Source organism: Palaemon carinicauda, chromosome 39, assembly GCF_036898095.1.
Source record: "Palaemon carinicauda isolate YSFRI2023 chromosome 39, ASM3689809v2, whole genome shotgun sequence".
NCBI lineage: Eukaryota > Metazoa > Arthropoda > Malacostraca > Decapoda > Palaemonidae > Palaemon > Palaemon carinicauda.
Window position 1 is genome coordinate 49,425,918 of NC_090763.1, and position 15,070 is coordinate 49,440,987.

The 15,070-nt window shown below is 41.2% G+C and overlaps 1 protein-coding gene across 5 annotated transcripts in view; it reads right to left on the bottom strand.

The window, feature by feature from the left end:
• LOC137631179 (required for meiotic nuclear division protein 1 homolog) overlaps nucleotides 1–15,070 on the bottom strand; it is a 136,178-nt gene that overhangs the window by 70,570 nt on the left and 50,538 nt on the right. For 4 of the 5 annotated variants that reach the window (XM_068362901.1, XM_068362905.1, XM_068362906.1 and 1 more), the window contains one exon: nucleotides 8,573–8,763. The exons of the other annotated variant lie outside the window; for it this stretch is intronic. In XM_068362901.1, the coding sequence (XP_068219002.1) occupies nucleotides 8,605–8,763 (159 nt within the window). In that variant the 3' untranslated portion in view covers nucleotides 8,573–8,604. Of the gene's footprint in view, nucleotides 1–8,572; nucleotides 8,764–15,070 lie in introns of those variants that run through there. 5 annotated transcript variants of the gene reach the window in all.

Consider the following 15,070-nt stretch of genomic DNA (forward strand, 5'->3'; position numbering starts at 1 on the left):
CCTTTGGGGGTAAAAGGGTTAAAATAGAAATACAGTAATGCCTCACAACACAAAATTAATTGGTTCCGTAATGGCTTTTGTAAAGTGATTTTATCATTTTGTGAGTTGCCTTTTACATGTAAATAGCCTAATTCATTCCAGACCCTACAAAAACACCACATTAAATGCTTATAAAAAGGATACACACCAGTAAACAGTACTAAATGTATGAAAAGTACTATATTTTGATAATCTAATAATAAATTAACCATTGGTAACCTGTAAAGGAATTGTTTAATTAGAGCAAACAGTAAAAATACTGTAACAAAAATGTGGAAACTTACCTTTGGAGTGAGGCAATGTCCGAGAGCGAATGAGGGGTGGTAGAGGAGGATGAAAAATGGCGGAAAACGTTAACGAGTGGCAGAAAATGTAAACACTTAACTTTACAAAACAGATGTATAAATGATAGAAAACATTAACACTCAATTTTAGGAGACACATTTACAAATGGCAGGAAATATGAACACAACTTTATGATAAACTTGAAATAAAATTTCTTTTTTTCTTTTCCTTTTCCTAATTTTTTTTTTTACTTTGTTTTGTATTTTATAAAATTACACAACATATTTTCTTCATCACTGCTACTTTTCTTTCGATTTTAGCTGGCGCTTAGTATGCTTCTACAGAAGGCCTCTTTTTAAAATAATTGTCCAAAGACCCTTGTTTCTGCCAGCTTCTTAAAATTTTCCTGAAATAACCCAGGCAAACTTCATTACAGTACTCAAGCGCATGACCTGTGAGAATTTTTCTGGGTGTCTCTTTTCTACGAGAGCACCATTTCAAAGTAGCCACCTAGACCCTCCTTAATTTCTGTCGTTGTCAGTGGGTCATCCTCCTTCCCCCACTGTACTCTTCCTGAACAATGTTCACTTGCATGGCCTCCAACTCCTTCAGGTCATCCATCATAAGTTCCTCTTGTTGTTCCTCGATAAGCTCATCGATGTCGGCCTCGTCAACTTCCAGACCCTTGGACTTCCAAGATACTAGCTCCAAGTTACAGCTTTTGTTCGACTACAAAACATTCCTTCAATCACCAATTGGGAGGAAATTTACCCCAGGGAATATCAAACCCACCTAGTACTGCCAGTAGTTATAGAAAAATAAATAGACCATAAAATGATAAAATGCTGCATGACAAGGCAAGGCAAGTATATTGCCTCCTGAGGATTTGCCATGGTGTATTAACATTAGGGCATTGACCACCTCTGTACGACCTTTGTCCCCCCCCTTACAAAAAAATAGTACAAAACCCTCTCAGGCTGTATCCTTCCCTGATTGTGATGGAGGTTTAACTTAAAACCAAGTTACCGGGTGCACCTGTAACGGAGAAGGTGCAAAAACTTGCAATCTCACCACTTCTTAATAAAAAATGAGAGATAAATAAAGTTGAGGTCCACCAACCCCCAAAATTAGATCAATAGGGCAGAATGAAAAAAACATACAAATGCAAAATGACAATTTGTCCTAAATTGTATTTTTCCCAGCTATACAAACCCGTAATCATTTATTATAGGAATTCGCTTCAGTGCAGCTGAAACAACCGAAGAGAAAGAAAACCTGGCAGTTGTGCTGATTGCTTGGCTGGCGGTATGGGGCGGAGCTTAGCCCCCCCCCCCCCCCCCCCTGCCATCCCACTTTCCTCATTCAAAGCTTTAGCCTCAATATGGAACATGAAAGGGGAGGTACAGGCGGGCATTTTTATTAATGAATACAGGTTTGTATAGCTAGGAAAAATACAATTAAGGACAAATTGTCAATTGTTCCGACGCGATATACAAACCTCGTAATCATTTAATATAGGAAGACCCACTGACTGTTGGGAGGTCTGCCTTTGCTGCTTGTGAACACCTAACTGCCCGGATATAGACCTGGTCTCGAATGAGAGGAGAGGACTAAATCCACCTACCCCTGTCTCTCGACTCGACATGATGATGGTGGGGTCTGAGAGACTGGGAGCCGGGTCGCGCGATGGGTAAAAGCATCGTGCGACCTGAGAGCGTGAATGTAAAAGAAACTCGACCCTAGAGTCGCAGTGACTGGATGAACCTCCATAACCAAAAGGCAAAGGGTTTATACATCCACCGTCTTCACTGCCAAGCAGAAGATGGGGGAGAGAACCTGTTAACAAACTCTAGCAATCTTACCTGGGAAGACTTGTCTTGATGCGACTCCAAGGGAGGAGACAGAGAAAAAGGCGGAGCACATGCACACTGCTTTCACACGGCCAAACATACCATAAAGATCAAGACAAGAGACTTCCCTGTCCTGGAGGAACAGGAGAGGTCAGACAACAGCTTGAGCCGCTACCACAGGGCCAGGAACAAAGGTGTCCAAGGACTTGTGCGTAAACTCCCTGTCCTGGAGGAACAGGAGAGGTCAGACAACAGCTTGAGCCGCTACCACAGGGCCAGGAACAAAGGTGTCCAAGGACTTGTGCGTAAACTCCCTCAAGTAAAAGGCCGTAAAGGTGGTCTGGCGCACTTGGCCTACTGCAAGATTTCTCTTGAAAGCAAGTGGGGGCAATGCCCATGATCTCGTGAGCTTTAACCCTCGCTGGTGCTTGGACTCTTGAGGAATTCTCATACGCCTTGTGGATGGTTTCACGGATCCAGAAGGAAATCGTGTTCCTCGACACCTCCCTCTTGGCTCTGCCGGTGCTAACGAAGAGTCGTCGACATTCAGGTCGGAGATGCCGAGTTCGCTTGAGATAGCGCCGGAAACACCTGACGGGACAGAGAAACCTCTCACCCGAACCGCCACTCGCCACATCCGGTAAGGAAGGAATAGTGAAGGTCTCGAACCTGGGATTGTGGATCGCTGGGTTCCAAGTCTTGGCCACGTACTCTGGAGATCTCCTTCCAACCCTCTGCGTGAGTGACATTACAAGAGAAGCCGTGTAACTCCCCGACTCTCTACGCCGATGCTAAGGCTAGCAGAAAAAACAATCTTAAGGGTCAAGTGCCTGTCTGAGGCACGGTTCAAGGGTTCGTACAGAGCACGAGTAAGAGACCCAAGAACTAGAGTGACATTCCACTGGGGAACTCAAAGTTCCCTTGGGGGACATGACTGTTTGAAGCTTTTAATGAGCATAGAAATCTCGAGGGCGTTGGAGATATCTATGCTCTTCAGACGGAACACCATTGCAAGGGCAGACCTGTACCCTTTAATAGCAGAAACCGAAATGAGCTTATCCCTGCGAAGGAAGACTAGGAAGTCTGCGATCTGAGTCTGAGAGGCTCCGACCGGAGAGATACCCCTTCCACTACACCAATCACAGAAGACGGACCACTTCCCCTGGTAAACTGAGGAAGAGGATCTTCTAAGGTACCCTGACATCTCTCTCGCAGCGAGTCGAGAAAAGCCTCGCATTCTGAGGAGATGCTGGATAGTCTCCATGCGTGAAGTCTGAGCGACTGCACCGCCTGGTGGTACTTGCTCGACAAGGGTTGCCAAAGGAGATTGGGCTAGTGTGGTAGCTCTCTCGGTGCCTCGACCAGGAGCGACAACAGATCGGCAAACCACTACATGTGTGGCCATAGCAGAGCAATGAGAGTCATCCCGAGTCCTGGGATTACTAGGACCCAGGACAGGACTGCGTGAAGCAAGCAAAAGGGGGGAAACGCATAGCAATCCAGTTGATCCCAAGGATGTTGCAGTGCGTCCTCGAACGCAGCCGCGGGACCTGGTACTGGAGAGCAAAACACGGGAAGCTTGGTGTTGTGTCGTGTTGCGAATAAGTAGATGCATGGTTCTCCCCAAAGGTCGAGTATTCGACTTGCTACCCAAGGGTGAAGAGACCATTCTGCCCCTATTACTTGGTCTCTGCAACTTAGGGTGTCTGCCAGAACATTTCTCTTGCCTGGAATGTACCTGGCTGACAAGGTTACGTGTTGACTCTCTGCCCACAGAAACAACCACCTCGTCAACTGCTGCAAGGGACGTGAGAGTGCGCCCCCTTGCTTATTGACGTACACGACCACGGACGTGTTGTCTCTCATCAGCACTAACGAGTGCTCTCTCAAACGGGCCTGAAAATGAATGAGTGCTCTCGAAACTGCCATCATTTCCAGCACGTTGATGTGCAGGTGTTTCTCCTCTTCCGACCACACACCTGACACGACTAGGTCGTCCAGGTGGACGCGTCTGTGAACAGACGGAACTGAGGTGGAGGAGGGTTTATGAGAAACCCTCTTATGAGGTTCTCCTTATTTAGCCACCAAAGGAGATCCTCCCTTACCTCGCGTTCCATGAGAACCGGACGAGAGGGAGAATTAGTGGCTGCCGAACATTGCTTCTTCAGACACCACTGAAGGGAGCGGAGATGGATCCGCTCGAAAGGAACGAGCTTCTCGAGCGAGGAGAGGTGACCTAGAAGAGCTTGTCACTAGAGGGCTGGAAGTTGTTCCTGCGACAGGAACGGCTGCGCAACCTCTCTGATTCTGCTGATCCGTTCTTCCGAGGGAAGAACGCGAGCTGCTGCCGAGTCGATCAGCATTCCCAGATACTTCACCTTCTGATTGGGAATGAGGTTCGACTTCTCGTAGTTCACCACGAGCCCCAGATTGCAACAAACTGCCAGAAGCGATTCTCGGTCTTGAATCAATTGCTCCGGCGAGGAAGTGAAAATCAGCCAGTCGTCGAGGTACATCAGTAGGCGGATGCCCCTCAAGTGGGCCCAAACAGCTGTGCACAGTCCGAAGCACAGGACTTTGAACTGGAAGGTGAATCAGAGCTTCTTTCGAGACGACTGATGAACTGGTACTTGAAAGTACGCGTCCTTCAAGTCTATCGAAAGCATGAAGTCGTACTGCCTGATGCTTAACAGCACAGCGCGAACTGTCAGCATCTTCAACGGAGTTTGTTGAACAAACTTGTTCAATGGCGAAAGGTTGATGATCAGTCTCCAACCTCCTGTCGCCTTCTCGACAAGGAAGAGACGACAGTAGAACCCTGACGACTGATTGTGCACCACTTCTAGCGCATCCTTTCCAACATTTCCTGGACTTCCGCCTCTAAGTCCAGAGCCTTCGGAGATGTTGGAGCGTACGTGTGGAACGCTATTGGAGTGGAGGATAGGGGGGCCTGATGAAGCACGAATGAAAGCTTGTACCCTTCGCGAAGGGTCAACACTACCCATTCCTCAGCCCCGAGGTGCTGCCACATAGCCCCGAGGTGCTGCCACATTGCCCAATGGCGCAATAGGCATCCCCCTACCTTTGGCAGCATGGGAGGGGGAAAGCCAAGCTCAGCGTTTCCCTTTCCCTCGCTTGCCCCTGTTCTTTTCTCGATGTGGAGGAGCTCCCGAGGGAGGCTGAAAGGTCTGTTTGGGAACAGAACCCTTCTGAACAGGAGCATGACCGGCGGTACCCTTGCTACTTCCCCTGGCCTTAGCCTGACTCACCCTGGACGCGGACGATTTCGCGGGACCAGGTCCCTTGAAACTCGCAGCCTGCACCTGGTGGATAATGGAGTCCTTCGAGTCGAGGCGCCATTTATCCCGCGTGGCCCGAACTTCCTCTAGTGGAAAGAGAAAAGTTGCAGCTCTAATAGGAGCGTTCCTGAGTACCAGGGCCTCTCCTGAACCAATCTGTCTCGCCAAACGAGCGGCTACTGCCTCGCGCTTTTTGAGGATCGGATTGGCATACTGGGTAGAAAGCTGGTCCAAGAGAAAGCCAACAGCTTTCCCACCAGATAAAGCTAGGTTCCTGTATGGCCCCATGTGTTCGGGGGTAGCGAGCTTGGTGTCTTTTTCCTCCATAACAATCACACAATCACTAGTACACAAGTACAAGAGAAGGCAAAGGGCTGCAGCATAGAGAGCGGAGTGTAGCACAAACATCCACGTTGAGCCGAAGTGAGTGAATGAGAAAAGTGGGCTGGTGGGGGGGGGGGAGCTAAGCTCTGCCCCATACCACCAGCCAACCAATCAGCACAACTGCCTGATTTTCTTTCTCTACGGCTGTTTCAGCTGCGCTGAAGCAAATTCCTATATCAAATGATTGCGAGGTTTGTATATCGCGTCAGAACAAACCCAATTTATACCTTATCTAAATAAACCAATGGGGAATCATGTTAGATTTCATCCATGATGTCTTCCAGAAAATAAACCATAGTTTTATCCTCCATTTTGCAATGGAATTATCATGGTCTAGAGTAAGGACCTAAGATGACCACTCCTTAATTGTATGTTCACAGAAGAGCAAGCTCGATGCTAATACTACTTATTTTCAGGACTAAATTAGCTATAGGACACCACATGATTAACAAACAGGAAGCCGTCTTATATATATTCGTCGAGATGATCCCCAAATATCTTTGTCTATATGTACCCAACTGCAAGCATTGGTTGTACAAATTGATATATGGAGAAAATACACAATTTGATCTTGCCTCCAAATAAAAACATCTAGTTGATAATTTAGTAGAGGTGGTTCAATAACTCCCCAAACCTTTTCTCTTACTGGGAGATTTAAATGGTAGACACCCTTTATGGGACGATGTTTTAGTAAACACAAGAGGCAACATTATATCATCAATTGTGGGATAGAAAGATATGGGACACCTTAATACAAGAGAACCCATGCACTTTCATGTTCAGACAAGTACCTTGTCATGTATTGATCTTTCAATTGCACGCTCTAACAGCCTACTCAGTTTTGATTGGAGAACATTAGATGATTGGCATACTAGTGATCATGCTCTAATTATTATAAACACCAACAATAATCCATCCTTATGGAGATTCCAACGATGGAACCTTGACAAGGGGGACAGGGATAGATTTTGGGAGCTAAGCAAAATTGAAAGGAATGCATAACAGTTTGAACCTGTAGATGATGCTATAGACTTAATGAATGGAACTATTCATGCAGCAGGAGTCAATTCGACTCCCAAAACCACAGGGTTATTCAAACAAAAAACCAGTCCCTTGGTGGTCTTCAGAACTAACTGCCTTGCACAGAGTTACAAGAAAACATTTGACTCGATTGCGTAGATGTCATACCGAGGAGAATTCAGTACTATACAAGAAATGAAGAGCACAGTTCCTCAGTCAATAGTAGAAAAGTACAAGCTTCTGTATGGAGTAAAGTAAAACAGATAGCACGCAAGTTTACCCCCAACCCCCCACCAGTGTTGAAGGTGAATAGTATGTGACTGGAGCACCTGAATTTAGCAATATTTTAACAGAACATTTCACCAATGTATCATGCAAATATGAAGCAGCTCCTGGAAAGTAAGAGTAAATTGATAAAGAATTAAGCTTATAATATAAAGTCTTTGTTTCTCATAGCTCAAGTGATACAGTCAGCCCTCTCTATTTACGGGGCTTACATAAGAGACAGGCACAAAAAGCCAGAACTTGCAAATACTTGCTGTCCTATGGTGGGGTAAATCCTAACCCAACAAGTCACTAAGTACTACCTAATATTATTTTTACTTGGTTTTTATTAGAGTAGAAGTACATTATTGTAGCACAGTATGAAAACATTTCAGTAAGTATACAGTACATGTACATTTGCGTAATATGTACTGTACTGTAAAACAAAATATGGTTGTTACTATCTAATATAACACTTGCTGAAACTGTAGTGTGAATTACTGTAATATATATACAGTAATATCACTACTATACTGTATAGCTTAATTAGTTTAGGTAACACTTGTAAGTGTTCGGCAGGTCGACTTGCGCAATTCCAACTCACTGTATACGGTACATAGCCGATATCTACTTACTACTGTAAAATACGGTATTTCGTATACAGTACTGTACAGTAGTTAATATAATAACAACACTTTAGTTTTACACAATGAATACATTAACAGAATAAAAATCAAAAGAAAGAGTATTAGTACAACACCACTTACTGTTTACGTATGAAGTTCTATGCAGCAACTCTGAAACATGATAGAACTCCTGGAACCATCGAATGTAGCGTAATCTAGGTATAACACTTTATACTAAAATCACTATAAGCACACTGGATATGAACAGGTTTTTTATATCAGTTTTTTTGCATCAAAACGTGATTCTCCACAAAAAGGACCGAAGCGGAAGATGCACACAACGAGGGATAATACAAGGCAGAGGCCAAGTGAGCGAGAGATGGGGAGTTGTCCTGTATGGAGAAGGAAATTTTGCAAAAGAACAACAGTAGCTTTCAAATCGTCAGGTCTTGAGAGTACTTATCGCGAAACTGTGAATGTGATTTTTTATTTAATAGGTTATATAGTTCTCTCTATCGCGAATGATCAAAATCAAGAAAAAAGAACCTCCAAATAGGGAGGGCGCCAACTGTATTGTATGAAGAATCATGAAATGATACTCCTGTCTGGACCACATATAAATTCCTAGGTCCCCCCAGGTAGCGTATTGTTCTTACCTAATCTATTAACCATTAATTTACGAAAATGTCAAAACTGTATTTAAACAATACAGTACTGTACTTAATTTTACTAAGGATGAAAAATCAAAGCCAAAAGATTATATAAAAAGACTTTAATATATAACAACTAAGAATTTGTGCTAATTTTTACATTAAGCCATCTAAAATTATAGGAAATTTACAGCCATCGTTCTGCAACGTGAAGCACTTCGAAGCCCACTTCTATCATAATCAAAATAATGATAATCCATTCCAGACGAGCAGAATGTCGTTCATGAAGATGACTCTTCAGCAATTCCATCAACTCCACACAATGGGAAAGTTTTACATTCATTACCTGTGAATAAAATGATTTGATATAACAAAAATTTATAAAGGAATTCATTTTAATACTTACCAAATATTCTGCTACATCCTTTGAAGCTTCTGCAACATATGTTTAAAATGAATAATCTGAGAGTCTTTGACTAGCTCTAAAGGCAGACACAGAGAAGCATTACTTCGGGTAGACTTCTTTATCCTGGTGTTAAGGTACAAATATCTCTTTTGTCCCCCCGTTGAGATACTACCGCTAGAGAGTTATGGGGTCCTTTGACTGGCCAGACAGTACTACATTGGATCCTTCTCTCTGGTTACGGTTCTTCCCTTTGCCTACACATACACCGAATAGTCTGGACTATTCTTTAAAGATTCTCCTCTGTCCTCATACAACTGACAACACTGAGATTACCAAACAATTCTTCTTCAACCAAGGGGTTAACTACTGCACTGCAATTGCTCAGTAGGTACTTTCCTTTTGGTAAGGGTAGAAGAGACTCTTTAGCTATGGTAAGCAGCTCTTCTAGGAGAAGGACACTCAAAAATCAAACCATTGTTCTCTAGTCTTGGGTAGTGCCATAGCCTCTGTACCGTGGTCTTCCACTGTCTTGGGTTAGAGTTCTCTTGCTTGAGGGTACACTCGGGCACACTATTCTATCTAATTTCTCTTCCTCTTGTTTTGTTAAAGTTTTTATAGTTTATATAGGAATTATTTATTTCAATGTTGTCACTGTCCTTAAAATATTTTGAATTTCCTTGTTTCTGTCCTTAAAATATTTTGATTTTCCTTGTTTCCTTTCCTCACTGGGCTATTTTCCCTGTTGGGGTCCCTGGGCTTATAGCATTCTGCTTTTCCAACAAGGGTTGAAGCTTAGCATTTAACAATAACAACAATAACAATTCTGTAAAAGGTACACTAGATACAGAGTGAAGGATAGGTAGCTGATTTGAATATTATATATGTAATGAAATAAATTTTAAAAAATTAAAGGTTAAAGGTATCTGATTTCAGTTCCAGTTCCATCAGAATAGATGCTCACCAGAACGTCAGCCGGGCAAGCCCCACGCCCCACTGTGGTGCCCAACCACAGCAGTGGCCTCCCCAGTAAACAGCTTAAACTCACAGTTCCGGGTGGAGATCGATCTGCTGCCATGCGAATGCTAGGCAAATAAGTTACCATTGTACTAGCCAGGAGGCTATTTTCCAATATTCATATTGCTGATTTACGCCTTGATAAGGATGGTGGATAATGATGAGCCATGAGGGATGGTAGAATATCCACTTCAGAATATATAGAAAAAGGAAATTAATTCCTTCAGTATAAGTTTCTAAAACTTCAAACCTCCACTGAATAAACTTACCATAGTCTAGAATGGAGATCAAGTTGAGATACAATAGCCTAAGAAATAGAACTTTAGAAACCTAAAAACATACACTTGTAATGCTAACCTTCCTTAATAAAGAAAGAGGTTCTCTGTAACAACCAGTTAGGTTAGTTGTCTTATACAAGGTTCACTAAAGAAAAGAATTTCCATCAATCTGGACTTTTACTTCTCAATAATTTACCATTTTCATATCAAAAGGAAAAAATGTTTGTTAACTTTTTAAGAAATGGAAGTATAGTAATTGAGGGAAGGAAATTTTTTCAAGCAAATCTTTCATCTAAATTCACTACCCATTTCGAGTAAAGATGGGGTCGGGAAGGGAATACATCTACAACGATCCCAGAATAAGTTGTGTAACAGGAGAAGCCTATTAGAGAGGTCAATACTTCCACCAGAAGCATTCCATAAATACTGAATAATGAAAAGGACTAGAGAACAAAAGCCACATGTTGCTGCTGTTCCTCAAGTTACAGTCTGCCCTCCATAGCCAAAGGTTCACTAATCAAGTAATCAACTATGCGTGGTTGACAAACAAAGATATACTTCCTATATGCAGTTCTTAAATGTTTGAAGCATGAACAATTTATCCTTATGCTCACCTATTCAACAAACAGTTGAGTCTGTAGCTTGAAGCATGTGTAAAGTCGTCTGTTGTGCCCCAAATCAAGATACCCACACTTCTGCCCTTTACAGTCTTAAGTCTTTTAACCCATCTTGTATCATGGGTGACTGTGATAGTGCTACCTTTATATGCACACGCAGAGAGGGACAATGCAAGACTGGGACCGAGTAAGCCATAGTTGTGCTGTGAGGGGAGGGAAATTGCGCGAAGGATGCCAGGTGCAAAGGAGCAAGGTAGGTTGTCTACTATGAAACCATGGTGTCCAAATTTAATTCAACGAAGTGAGAGTCGGCTAAAAGAGCTATTCAAGTGTATCCCATGAATTCTCGATTTAACTGAGGAGAATTTTTTGCTGAAGTAGCTTCCATGTATGGAAAGAATGAGTTTTCAAAAAAAAGAAAAAGGAAATACTGTATTGTATAATCAAGCAACAACCGCTGCAAAAGTGTGTCATGAACCCATAATTATGATAATTACTTAAATAACCAAGTTTGTAATTAATTGTTTTTATTTACCTTTATTTACCTTAAGGTGATGAATGCAAGAGTTGATGGGAGAAGTACAAGAGGAAGGCCAAGGTTTGGGTAGATGGATGGAGTGAAGAAAGCTCTGGGTGATAAGAGGATAGATGTGAGAGAGGCAAGAGAGCGTGCTAGTAATAGGAATGAATGGCGAGCGATTGTGAGGCAGTTCCGGTAGGCCCTGCTGCTTCCTCCGGTGCCTTAGATGACAGCGGAGGTAGCAGCAGTAAGGGAATCAGCATTATGAAGCTTCATCTGTGGTGGATAATGGGAGAGGGTGGGCTGTGGCACCCTAGCAGTACCAGCTGAACTTGGTTGAGTCCCTTGTCAGGCTGGGAGGAACGTAGAGAGTAGAGGTCTCCTTTTTTGTTTTTGTTTCATTTGTTGATGTTGGCTACCCCCCAAATTGGGGAAGAGCCTTGGTATATGTATGTATGTACTTAAATAACCAAGTTTGTAATTAATTGTTTTTATTTACCTGTATTATTTTTCTAATGGCTGTTTCCCATTTTGAGGTTTTGGCTCTGCAGGTTTAGCTTGGCCAAAGGAGGACTGTTTCCAGCAGATTACTGGTCTTGGCGCAGTGACGGTTGGATGGAGGCAATTGGTGCTGAAATTTTTTTATGAATTCGGTGTATTCCGACTGCAGTGGAATTTCAATTTCTTTGCTAGTGGACTATGTTGTTACTTTTTTTAGAATGATTTATTGTTAATTTGTTCTCTTCATTTATTTATTTCCTTATTTCCTTTCCTCACTGGGCTATTTTTCCCTGTTGGAGCCCCTGGGCTTATAGCATCTTGCTTTTCCAACTAGGGTTGTAGCTTGGATAGTAATAATAATAATAATAATAATAATATGTGTAACAGTGCTGGCCACCGTTGGGTTTTTGTATTGTGTTTTCATGTAGACACCATCAATGTCTCAAGATTTGCCTTTGATTGGCAAGGTTAGGGCTGTATGTTGTGTGTAGTGAAAGGAATTATTTTGGTCTGCACTTGTCTTATTGCACATATCCTGTCATAACAGCTAACAGCTGGAAACATATTCTCTAGTGCCATTAGGAGGTTACTCCTGCTTCATTTTAAGTTTTCTTTCACTTATCACTTATTCTACTTTATAAATTTTTGATTGAAATCATCGAAAAGTGTTTAGTCTATTTTTACCCTGTTTTTCATTGCAAGACCAAAGTATTGTCTTTATTAGGTCCTTTAAAGTTATTTCAAAAGAGAGAAAGAATCAAATGTTATACAATGCTGTATTTAGTTTATTGAAAATCTCGATTTATATCATGTTTAATTAAACCAATATTGCATGTCTCTTAATAGAGCAAAGTGGATCATAACAGTATTCTGGCATCCCCAGCGGGATATTTTTCTCCGTGTTATTTCTTCTATTAAAGATGATTTTGAAATCGAGCAAATTTTATAGCTACTTCTTGAGTGTTCTGTGTAAAATCCTTTAACTGTGATGTAAATATGGCAAATTTACTTAAAAACAAAGGAACAAGCCAATATGTTTGTTGAGTCAGAGAACTGACGAGAAACCATTAATATTTTGATTAAATCAGACCTTCTTTGCATAGCAGACTGTCTAGGCATGAGTTTTACTTCCCAGCATAAGAAAGAGATGATTAAGAAAAAGATAATTAAGCATTTAGATCCAAAGGCAGAGATGAAGGCAAATCCAATAAATCAGATATTGAACTATGAAAGTTGAAATTAGAATTCATGAAAATTGAATGTGCTGAACATGAGAGGATAGTTGTTCTAAAGTTTAGGGAAAATGAAAGGGTGCAAAAACATGAACTTGAAATAGCTAAGTTTTGAATATTAGTAATAAGGACAAAAATTATGATATATTTGATTTGGCTAAGTATATAAAGCTAGTTCCCAAATATGACGAGTGACGTTATATATTTTTTTCATAACTTTCGAGAAAGTTGCTCATAGTACGAATTGGCCTAAAAACAATGGATATTTTTTGGTTCAGTCAGTGCTATAAGGAAAAGCAGCAGAAGTTTGGGCAATGCAACCTTTGGCAGATAGCGAAGACTATTATAAGGTTAAAGATCTGATCCTTAAAGCTTATGAATTGGTTCCAGAAGCCTACAGAATAAAGTTTAGGAATTGTGGGAAAAAGCTTAGACAAACATTTCTAGACTTTTCTTGAGATACTGAGAGGTTATTTAATGACGTTGCGATCTGTTAATGTTACCGAGTTTAACTAAACAGCTAATTCTAAGGAAAATCTTAAGAATACATTATCTAAAGACCTTAGAACTTGTGTAGAGGAAAAGAAGTCAAAACTTTAGAAAATGCAGCTAGCTAAGCTGATGAATATGTTTTGACACATAAGAATTTTTCCAAGTTGGATGTGCAAAGAAAATGTGATTATGATCACCCAAAAGGTGAAGGAGAAAGTAGATCTCCTGTCAAAAAGAAAACTGGTCAATTGGTTTCTTATGCATGAGCGAAAACGGGACATTTAAAAAAAAGAAAAAAAAAAGGAGTTGTTTTAGCAAGGTAAAACCTGTAGGATTAGTGACAGCAAGTAGGCCTAGAGAAAATGAAGGTGCCTTTCAAAAATTGAACAAGCTCAAAAGGGAGGATGGTTCTTATCTATGGGAACTATTGGACATAGGGGTGAAACTAATCAAATTGTCACCTTGAGGGATACAGGTGCAACTTTGTCTCTGTTGTTGCATTCTGCAATACCAAAGGGTTATGAGGTAGTTGCAGGGGAGAAGGCTGTTGTTTGTGGTTAAAAGGAAAACCGATATCTTGTCCTTTGGTTTGTGTTGACTTAATATCATCTTTATATAAAGGTCCTGTAAAGTTAGCTGTCACAGAGACTCTCCCAATTTCGAGAGTAGATTTGCTTTTAGAAAAATAATCTTGCAGAGGGAAAGGTTGACTTGTACCCTATTTTGATTAGTCACCCTAGTAGTGATACTCGTGTTTAAGAAAGTGATAAGACAGTGGGTGTTGTGACGAGGTCTAAGGCTAGTATGGATGGGTAGGACTAAGATTTAGAAATAGGTTCTTTATTCAAAACTGATACTTTATGTAAAGTAAAAGATAAGAATTCTGAAGAGAAAAAGCAGTCCTTAATTATACCAGATTCTAGGATTACTTGGGGGTAGAAAGTAGCTTGCACCTTACAAAGAAAAGATCCAACAATTAAAAGAATTTTGGATGGTGTAGAAGCAAGAACAAAATTGGTTGATAAGTTTATTATTAAAAATGAGATATTGATGAAAAAATATTTTTCTAATCTGGATTCCTTGTAAAATAAGGTTGAAAGATTTCAAGTGGTTGTTCCTGAATTATATCCCTCTCAACTTTTGCAACTTGGTCATGATGATAAATTTTCAGGTCATATGGGAATTAGTAAAACTTTGGACAGGGTAAGAAGGCATTTCTATTGGCCTGGGATGAAGGGTGATATATCAAAATTTTGTAAGACCTGTCCTACCTGTCAGTTGGTTGGCAACCCCCTTTAACCCTTTTACCCCCGGGATATTTGGAACTTTCCAACCCTTAACCCCCAGGGGTTATTTTTTTTTCAAGCACATTTTGCAGTATATTTTTTTTAAATTGCTCTAACAGCCTTAATTTTTATCATAGAGGGGTCAGGTTGGTCTCATTCTCTTGGAAAATGCCTGAAGTTCCTCAAAAAATTTCTCAAAAATATGCAAAAAAAAAAAAAAAAATGTAAATAGCAGTTTTTTGCAAGGACGTACCGGTACGTCCATGGGGGTAAAGGGATGAGTTTTGTGAAACGTACCAGTACGTCC